Source organism: Nicotiana tabacum, chromosome 1, assembly GCF_000715075.1.
Source record: "Nicotiana tabacum cultivar K326 chromosome 1, ASM71507v2, whole genome shotgun sequence".
NCBI classification, from domain to species: Eukaryota; Viridiplantae; Streptophyta; class Magnoliopsida; order Solanales; family Solanaceae; genus Nicotiana; species Nicotiana tabacum.
Window position 1 is genome coordinate 210,600,582 of NC_134080.1, and position 10,368 is coordinate 210,610,949.

Below are 10,368 nucleotides of genomic sequence, written 5' to 3' on the forward strand. Positions count from 1 at the left end.
TTGGAACTCCGGAAGAACACCAAGAGGGTCTTAAAAATACTTTTACATGGACAAGGTGTGCCCATTAAGTACACAAATGAATATTCAATCACTTGAAGTGAATAAGGATCCGTTCCAATCTCTAAAAGAGGATGAGGAGCTCACTGGTCCTGAAATACTCTATCTCGGTGTAGATGGTGCACTTATTTATCTTGTTAATGCTAACAAAAGTGGTGCAGATCGTATTGGTAATGTAGATGCAGGTTATTTATCCGATACCCATAAAGCTAGATTTCAAACCGACAAGCAGGGAGTGCATATGATTGAGATCAGTGATTCATTCGAGAAACATGTGGGTTGGAATGTGATAAAAGACCCACAATATTATACAGAGACAATGTTTCATGCATAGCACTATTAAAGGGAGGATTTATAAAAGGAGATAGAACGAAGAACATTTCACCAGAATTATTCTACATACATGATCTTCGGGAAAATTGTGACATTGGTGTGCATCAAATTAGTTCAAGTGACAATCCAACAGATTGTCTTTACCAACATCAATTTTTGAGAATATGGTATACAAGATTCGAATGCGGAGACTCAAATATTTGAAATAAGGTTTTCTTCAGGGGGAGTACAATGTGCGTTGTACTCTTTTTTCCTTACTAAGGTTTTTCCCACAGGGTTTTCCTTATAAGGTTTTTAATGAGGCAGTCAGCAATGCGTATTACTAAATATGTGTACTCTTTTTCCTTCACTAGGATTTTTTCCCACGTGGTTTTTCCTAGTAAGGTTTTAATGAGGCACGTTATCTTTTAATGAACATCCAAGGGGAGTGTTATAAATATATTATATTATGGATGTTCATTTAGTACTCCGTTGTAAATAAGCTTCCTGAAGAAGCTTATCCATATGGGACTCCACCGTAAATATGTTTATCTATTTAAGTACTCTATTGGAAATAAGCTTCCTGAAGAAGCTTATCACTTCGATACCCGGTTATGGATAAACATTACCCCCGATAGAAGATTATCCATACCGGGTATAATAAGTTTATCCTTTCAGTACCCAGTTATGGATAAACATTACCCCCGGTAGAAGATTAACCATACCGGGTATAATAAGCTTATCCTTTCAGTACCCAGCTATGGATAAACATTACCCCCGGTAGAAGATTATCCATATCGGGTATAATAAGCTTATCCTTTCAGTACTCCGTTATGGATAAACATTGCTCTCAGTAGAAGATTATCCATATTTGGTATAGTAGCAGCTTACACAACAACTTCCTTTCTTCTATAAATAGAAGAGATTTCAGTTCATTATGTACATCAGTTTGAATTCGAATAATATATCAGTTTCTCTCTATACTTGTCTTTACTTTATAGTCTTTATTTTATAACAAGGAGAACATTCTAGTAAATATAACACAATACTAAATCAGTTAATCGTGGTGAAGCAATCTATAGAAGTGAAAATATACATAAATTAACCATGTAAAAAACGCATGTCATTTGTTCATTAATTTGGTATAAATATCAAGTGTGGGTAAATTTTTTCCATCAGATAGGCGAAATCACGTTAGGGGGCGGGTGCCTGGACAGGCTTTGGCTAACAATGAACATATGGATATAGATCATTCTCGGATAATTTTACAAGTAGCACCCATAACGATAGCTGTAAAATCGAGCTTAAAGTTGCACTCGGAATAAGTAATCTATTTTCTTTGAAGGGGAACAGAAAGGGCAGTTCGGTGCACAAAGTATCCTCATATTTACGTAGGGTTCAAGGAAAGGCTGCATACCAAGGGGTGTGACGTAGACAACCTACCCTAATGCAAATTGGAGCCTCAAAACTCAGTTAATTGCTAATTAGAGTTGCCATAAAAAGAAGATATTCAATAGCATGTAGTGCTTCTGCTTTAAAAACATATTGGAACCTCAAAACTCAGTTAATTGCTAGTTAGAAACACAACTGCACACAATGAATTTGAAACATTCATAGTATATATATTTCTCCAGGAACTGACAGGAAATGGATTCAGTGGCGAGTGATATATACATTCTTTGAAAACCACAACTTCATGTCCGGCTAGAACTGTAACTGGATAGAAGCATAAACATTAAAAAAGCCACTAAGCATATGAGGTTGACCTCATCAAATTCGGCTTGAATCTCTCCCGAAAATGAATCTTCTCACCCAATCACCGACCACTAAATACCTTGTGCGCCAGCTAACTTGCTTGCTGAAATGCAAATAAAATGCAGAAGCAAGAAAATATATAACCAATGTAGTATCAGAAGCAGCAAGTCATATTCAAGAAATCTATCAAATTCTCACCTCGCATAAATAGAGTACCATAACCATTGTGTGCTATGACCCATAGAAACCCAGTCTCCAGGAAGTTCTGCTGCTGCTTGCTCCCCACCTAAAGGAGCAAATTGCCCTAAATGGCGATACCTGAAATGGAATACATTGTTAAGCCAAGGATCACCTAGAGATAGGATTGACGCCTCAGTTGAAACCATAAAGAAATTTATGGTAAATGAGGATTGATCTGTGTATAGAAGTGGAACAAGAAAACAGCAGTTAGTTTTCCCAGTATGCTTACACGCAACAAGCAAAGTAAGGAAAAGAAATGTCCAAAAAGGTTAAGCTATACCTGAAGGGTAGAAATTCATGACGGCCAGAACCTTTGAAACGACGAGGGCCTTCAGGATTACTTTTGCATTGCTCCCAGCGATTAAAGCATCTAGCAAGATATGTACCTTGTTGAGCAGCAACCTAGCATGTGAAAACATAAGAAATGAAGCTAAAGCAAAACATGAAGTGAAACGAGAGAGGGGGATGAAAGCCAAACTACGGAAAAAGTACCTGAGCAGTGGCAGGTAGACTCTTCATCTGTGAATCAACATGAGAAAGGGCTAACTTAAAACCTTCAATATCTACTTCCTCACTTTCATTTCCCTCTGAATCCCTGAGTAAGTCGGTCGCCTCTAACAAATGTTTGCTCTTCAGATACAAGTCCACTTGAGGATAACGGATAATTATGTCTTCCAAAACATCTCGGAATTCCTCAATGGTTAAAGTTCCAGAATCATCCTTATCCGCAGCTTTAAAAATGACTGAAATATCTTCCTAAACCACGTAATTTCACATTTGAAACTTTAAAGAGGGAAGGTATAAAGGCAAGAAACGATTAGTTTCTTACAAAAGTAACTATGAAGAAAGTAAGGGATATAATCATCCTCATGCAGCACATATTTCATTTTCTGTTGTTTCTTTTCCATTCATCATAATAATACTGTTAAGATATCAAATACTCTAACCATCATCAAGAAGTTTAAATTGATTAACTCTGAGAGCAGAAACTACTGGCTCAATCTGACATTTATAAGGAATGGGCACTAAAAACTAAGGAAATAATTCTTACTATTGGCTCTTGTTGGCTGTATCACGATATACTTCTCTAAGGTTGTTGGGACTAGTTCAGTAACTTGAAATTTACGACTGCATTTTCTAGAACGAATGTCAAAAAATCCAACTTTTTGAAAAATTTATGAAATGAAACACTCCAGCTCATAAAATCATTTTTGGAACACTTGAGCCATATGGAAATACATGGGCACAACAAACGCGCATTATTATCCATGTGGACCCTAAAACATGGAATGTAACTGTCAACAACAACAACAACCACCCAGTATAATCCTACTTAGTGGGGTCTGGGGAGGGTAGTGTGTACGCAGACCTTACCCCTACCCTGGGGTAGAGAGGTTGTTTCCAAATAGACCCCAGACATCCTTCCCTCCAAGAACTTCCCACCTTACTCTTGGGGATACTCGAACTCACAACCTCTTGGTTGGAAATGGAGGTTGTTTCCGATAGACCCCCGGCTCAAGGTAAAAGTAAAAGAAACAGAGGAATTGATTAAATATTTCAGTTAATTTGAACAAAGGTTTATTTACCATTACTTGACGTTGATCTACAGTGGCGCAATCACCAAGTGCGTACACGTTGCTGCAGCCCTTTACTCGAAACCATTCATCAGCTGCTAGAACACGTCTTTTCCCCTGCAAGAGGAAGGAAAAATTTACATGGCCATAATTGATTGAACTTGCAGAGCTTGCCAGTCAGAAAATTCTAATCTCCGAATATGGCATGCAAAAAGCATTAAGTTTTAAGTATGCATTTAGTGAAGAAAACCCCCTGAAAGAGTTAGTCAAAGGGAACAGGGTGCAAAATACCTGGCCAATTTGTTCCATAAAATCCTTCACAAATGGGCGGGTACCAACTCCAGTTGACCATACAACCATCCCGTAGGGTACTTCAACATGTTCTCCTGTAGATTTTACTTTCGTGTTGATAGAATGATCAGAGACACTAATGACGCGGCAACCTGTCAAAACCTCAATTCCATCTCTTTGAAATTTCTGTTCAGCAAATGAGCTTATTCTTTCATCAAATCTGCAAAGAAACAAAATTATGATTTTGGAGTTGTTGAGTCAATCTCGTTCTTAAAGTTCTCTTAATTGAGTAGCAAAATTATGATCTAACAATAGATCCCACCGTCCAAACCATTTACCATGACAACCTTCTGGAACAACAACGTTTTCGGATTTTGCAACTCCAAGAATGAAACGCCACATGTGTGTCCAGTTGTTGCAAGCAAGAAATTATTGTATGTACCTTATGTGAATTAAGTAAGCTTTGTAGTTTCCAATATGTGATCTCTAAAGCCCCCTTCCACTATATTTATACTCTTGCTCTTCAAATTTTCTGGCTCCCTTCCTTTCCCCTACTGATAACGGTGTCTAGGCGAGCTGGCACACCTCGACAATTCTACAGGGTACCTGCTTCTTCCTACCAGCTCAGGTTCCGGGTAAGTCCGGTCACCAAGGATGTTAATTATTAACTAATAGATATATGTTTAAAGAAATTGTTTAACCTTCACTAGATTCTAGATCTTCAAGGTGGAGCCATGTAGCTTTAAGCACAAATTGCAAGTTTCTCACCTCATAGAAGGTCACCCCAACTAGAATCAAGCCTAGGTTTGTCCTTTGTGCTTCATCCACCCCATTTCCACATCCAACCCCACATAAGGGATTGAGCGCTCTTCACACCTCTGTGTCTTCCTTACTCTAAAATCTTTCAACATCACATTGACAACGCAAAGGCCGTGGCATACATTAAAAGCAGTGAAGAAGTAAATATAGAAACGGTGCATCTTACGTATTCAGGATATGATCTCCAGATTGGACAAGTGTTATCTTCACAAAATCCTTAACTGAAGGGTATATTTTCACTAAGTCCTCATGAACAAAGTCGTGTAGCTCAGCAGCAAATTCCACTCCGGTTGGACCCCCTCCAACTATAACAAAATGGAGGTTGGTCCTTCGCTCTTCTTCACTTTGGCCAGGAATGACAGCTTTCTCAAAACAATCTATTACAGTCCTCCGTATCCTTTGAGCATCTTCCACTTCCTGTACGAGACATGATTCATTCATTTTAGACAAGGAAAATATAGCACCTCATGGAAAATATGGAAGAGAATCCTACCTTCAGAAAGTGGCAATGTTCCATGACACCCGGAGTGTTAAAAGTATTTACTTGAGCTCCTACAGCTATAACCAAATAGTCATATTGTAGGGAGAAATCATTATGTCCCACCAAATTATCATTGATGCCAGAACGGCAAAATACTTTGTTGTTTTCTGGATCAATCTTTAGACATTCTGCTTCACAAAATTGAATTTCTCCACTTCTCTGCCAGACCAAATAACAAAAATTAAACAGGAAGATGCAAAAAAATCTTCAAATAAAACAACAATTGATTAAAAAAAAAAGGACAAATCTAGGAGAAACTTAACATATACTAAACGTTAAATTCTTCAGACAAGATTAGGGAAGCCCGGCACAAAGCATCCCGCATTTACGTAGGGTCCGAGGAAGGGCCGCACTCCAAGGGGTGTGATGTAGACAGTCTACCCTAATGCAAGCATTAATGGTTGCTTCCACGGCTTGAACTCATGACCTGTAGGCCACACATGGAGACAACTTTACCGTTGCTCCAAGGCTCCCCTTCCTTCAGACCAGGTTAGAATAACCGAAAACGAAACGATCAAAAACCAAGCGAGTATAGGGGCAAATGAATCTTTCTAAGAAACAGTGGACAAAGCTATGCAGTCAGCCAGTCATACAAAATCTTGTGAGTACAACATAAAATTACTAATGACATGAAAACAAAAACCGGAGATCCAGATACAAAACAAGTTCCTTATCAAAGCTTGTCTTACCTTCTTTATTATGTTCCGAACTGGCTCAACGATGCTACGTGCCTCAACTGTTCCACATGTGACACTAGGTAAAAGTGGTGTAAATGCAAAATAGTTTCGCGGTGAAACCACTTGAACATCATAGGAAGAAATATCAAGATCCTTTAGGAAGCTGGTACCAGCCCATCCTGTTCCAAGCACCACTACTCTCTTCTTCTCTGATACTGACTGATTATTTTCAACTTGTTTTCTGCCCTCTATGTTCGATTCTGCATATACCAACAGACCTCCCGTACTGTAACAACCAGTAGAAAAGTATTAAGTAGCAAAATCCTCTATCAAATATGGGAGAAAAATTCAGTCTCAGAACAAATCATAACATTAATTCACTAAACTTCAACGCCACAAGTTAGTCATTATAGTTTAGTAGGTTAGAACTGTTCGAATTCTATGAACATAACTCGCCTCATACAACTTAAGTGGCATATATCTAGAACTATAAGAAACGCAAAGAATGAAGTAAGAAACCCATAATGACCTTTTAGCCAAGAGACAGAAGTTTTCAAAGCCAAATCAGTTCACATCCAACTTCTTAAATGAAATTGTTTTGCAGGAAATTATACCCAATGACCCTAACGACCCTAAAAACGGATGGTCTTGATTTTTAACCTCCGCTTGCCCCATGGGCAAACCTTTAAGGTCAAAAGTCAAAAGTGTTGCCCATTGGGCAAGTGAGGGGCAACACTTACTAAATTTGAAGTTCTCCCCATGGGGCAAGCGGAGTCAAAAAATCAAGAGTGACACCCGAAGTGTCCTATTTGTGCAAATCACCCATTGTTTTGTTGACATTTATCAAGCATGGCTCATAAAAAAATCTACTACCACTTTTAAATCCACAGGACACAATTTTTATTTTATAGAAGCATCCGATTTGTTTGAACTATACTCCAAAAAATTAAAAAGAATGATCTCCAAGAGTTTACACTATTATATACAACTTCACATTGTTTTGACCAGCTTTTGCACTCTTAGCAACAAATGGTCACCTTGACACATTCAACTATTGTTTATACATAGACCTAATTGGATGTAATGTAATCATTTGTTTAACTTTCTTTTATTGGTCAAATTGGATAAATCACTAGATTAGGGGAATGAACATGTATCTACTATTGTAAAAGTGGAAAAACCTAAAGTAAAATTTTGATAGACCAAAATGCCCATGTAAAGCTAAACCACCTTTTTTATCCTTCAAACAAACACTTCTTCGATAACTTTTATGTCCTAAAATATAAATACACATTCTAATAAATACTATTAGGAATAGATTTTCCCGTTACCAACCATTATTATACTCTTTAACTCAAAGTTAGATTCTAGAAATACTTATAAAAAGACATTTAACAATTGCATGTCAAGTTCAAATAATCGAAGAGGAGATGAAGAGATTACTATTACAACATTAAAACTTTAATTTCTTTATATCATGTATATTCTGCTAATTAATCCCAAAAGAAAAAGAAAATCAGATAACTTCGGTAGTTATAAACAACACAAAAAATCTCAAGGAAGTGGATTCTCTGACTATCGAACTTTGACCACTCTTTGATCTTCCTGCTTAAACAAGACCTTAAAGAATAGCAAAATGAAAATTAGTCAAGCATTCAGTCGAGCTTGATTGCATGTTCAGAGTAAGTAATCTTTTCGACATTACTGTAAATTATCTTCAAAAAACCCTTGAGTTTCATGGTTCTGAGCCCTACATTGCTACGGTGCTACTCAATCTAGGCTTCTAAAGCAAATACAATACTCATATATCGAATAATAATAAGGCACCTGAGGACATCTGTAGGGCAGGGAAATTCTTCCTTTATTGAGCTAGCTAAATAGGATCAACATTTATCATTTTTCAAGAACTTATAATTTTCTCTTTCATTTTGATTTTATAACTCAATAAGTAGTACTACTATTTATGTGATTTTCTGAAATTTATAGTCCATGTATACGGGATACTGGTGCAATGTGCATACAGAGAGACTAGTTATACACAGCTAAACAAGCACTCCTTCTGTTTCAATTTAAATGACACTTCCCTTATTAGTCCATTTCAAAAAGAATAACACATTTTTATATTTTGAAAATAATTTAGCTTCAAACTTTTCATTTACCCACTCCACCCTTAATGATAAGCTTTTATTGCCAGGAATATGTCATGGTCCCAAGCTTTTGTTCCTTAAGTTTTTAGGACGATATGTTTCAAAAGTCTTTTCTTTTTTTTCTCTTAAACTTTGTGTCAAGTAAAACTACATTACCTAAATTGAAACGGAGGAGTAATATCTACCCAAATTCACATTGAGATTTCAAAAATATCTCCTTTCTAAAAGAAGAAACTGTCAAAATGCTCATCATATCCTGTAATTTCCCTAATTGGTTTGATACTTAAACTTGAAAAGAACCGTCTTTATCCTTTCATTAGCTTCTTTGGATCTAAGAGTATAGGGCTTTCCAACTAGTAAGAAAAACTTCAAAGCAAGGTGGAAAAAGAGGGTAAATATCTTCTCAATCAAGTGGCAAAAGGAATTTCAGAAATTCTCCGTTTAGTACAAAATCAAAAATATAGAGAACAACATTGAGTAGTATTACACAAAATAGAAAGAAGCAAGTGATAAATCAGCAAGCATTTTCATAAATTAAAAAAAAATAAAATGAAATGAAGCAAAATTACCTGACAGAAGAGAGAAGCAGAAGTTTAGAGTAAGAAGAATGGCTACGAAGAGCTCTGCTTAGATATGTGAAACCGCTCATCTTCTTTTCTTTTCCTCTTACCAAATTGTTTAAGATTTAAAACTTTCTCAGTATTTTGTAGCAAATCAGCTTTACGCTATGGATCAAATGAAGTAAGTAATGAAACAAGGAATGTGAAAAGGGAGTAGGCTTTAATGGGGTTTTCTGACAAGTCTGTCTGATTACAAGAAACGTGGCAACTCTTTATTGGTCCAAGGATTTGAAAATTGGTAATATCCCAGTCTACATAGGTCATAAGTAATAATTACGTGAATATAAACATTTTAACATTTCAGTTGGGACATGCATGATTTATTGTGCCTAACCGCGAGTTCACTTAAGAATGGTAAAATTTCGGGAAAAAAAGTGGAAAAAAAGTTTAAGTTAAAATGGTATTTGAAAATTAGAGTTGTGTTTGAATATTAATATAATTTTGGGTTGCTTCTAATTTTTTGTTAGTGATGTGAAGTGAAAATTTTGGAAAATAAGTTTTTGGAATTTTATAGTGGAAGTTTGGACATAAGAATTATAAAATTCCAAAAAAAAGAGAACTTTTTTAAAGTGAAAATGGTATTTGAAATTAGAGTTGTATTTGGATATGAATATAATTTTGGGTTATTTTTGAAGTTTTGTGAGTGGTCTAAGTGAAAATTTTGAGAAACATCTTTTCGAAGTTTTTCAAATTTTCGAAAAATTCTAAAATTCATCTTCAAGTGAAAATTGAAAATTGTAAATTTTATGGTCAAACACTGATTTTGAAAAAAAATGAAAACTTTTCAAAAAAAAAGTAAAAAAATTCTTATGTCCTAACGGGCTCTTAAATTTTTGAAAAAATTCAAAATTCATCTTCAAGTCAAAATCAAAACTTTCATGGCCAAACACTAATTTCGAAAGAAAGTGAAAAATATATCGCAAAAAAAGAATCTTTTTTATGGCCAAACAGGCCCTAAATTTTCCTAACAAAACAAATGGAAAAATGACACTGTATAACTATTGTAAAAATAATAGTCGAATATATATATATATATATATATACACACACACACACATACAAGATTTATACATTTTTTTGCTACTAGATGTAAATAGCTTCTGGCGCGGGCTAAAAGTGATAATACCCTGTATAAGGTAAAATATGTTATATTAAATGATCGCATGAGAAAGTGACACATGGAGCCGAAGACAGAAGGTAGTCGGATCCGAAGGCAACGATCTCGTTTGATACCGGAGAGGAAGATGCTCATAAAGGTGAAATAAATGTCTGCCACCCGGTAGCATTTAATGGAGAATATTCTACAACATTAAGTATGTGGCCTGCTGTAAAGAA

At 35.9% G+C, this 10,368-nt stretch overlaps 1 protein-coding gene across 1 annotated transcript; it reads right to left on the minus strand.

Moving 5' to 3' along the window:
* Positions 1-1,970: 1,970 nt before the first annotated feature.
* LOC107815438 (external alternative NAD(P)H-ubiquinone oxidoreductase B1, mitochondrial) lies at positions 1,971-9,169 on the minus strand. Its single transcript, XM_016641018.2, has 10 exons — positions 8,983-9,169; positions 6,279-6,552; positions 5,542-5,748; positions 5,215-5,465; positions 4,230-4,449; positions 3,951-4,055; positions 2,857-3,120; positions 2,645-2,766; positions 2,323-2,442; positions 1,971-2,227 (listed from the first exon to the last, which is right to left on the minus strand). Exons 1-10 carry the CDS (start codon positions 9,060-9,062, stop codon positions 2,140-2,142), a joined length of 1,731 nt encoding a protein of 576 aa, XP_016496504.2. The 5' UTR covers positions 9,063-9,169; the 3' UTR covers positions 1,971-2,139.
* Between the last annotated feature and the right edge of the window lie 1,199 nt (positions 9,170-10,368).

What these genes read in the sequence shown, in the direction of transcription:
- LOC107815438 (XM_016641018.2), bottom strand. Translation starts at nt 9,062, where the DNA reads ATGAGCGGTTTCACATATCTAAGCAGAGCTCTTCGTAGCCATTCTTCT. An exon ending in TTCGGAACATAATAAAGAAG is followed by an intron (nt 5,749 to 6,278) that starts GTAAGACAAGCT and finishes TTGGTCTGGCAG; the next exon opens with AGAAGTGGAGAAATTCAATT. An exon ending in TTATGGAACAAATTGGCCAG is followed by an intron (nt 4,056 to 4,229) that starts GTATTTTGCACC and finishes TTCCTCTTGCAG; the next exon opens with GGGAAAAGACGTGTTCTAGC.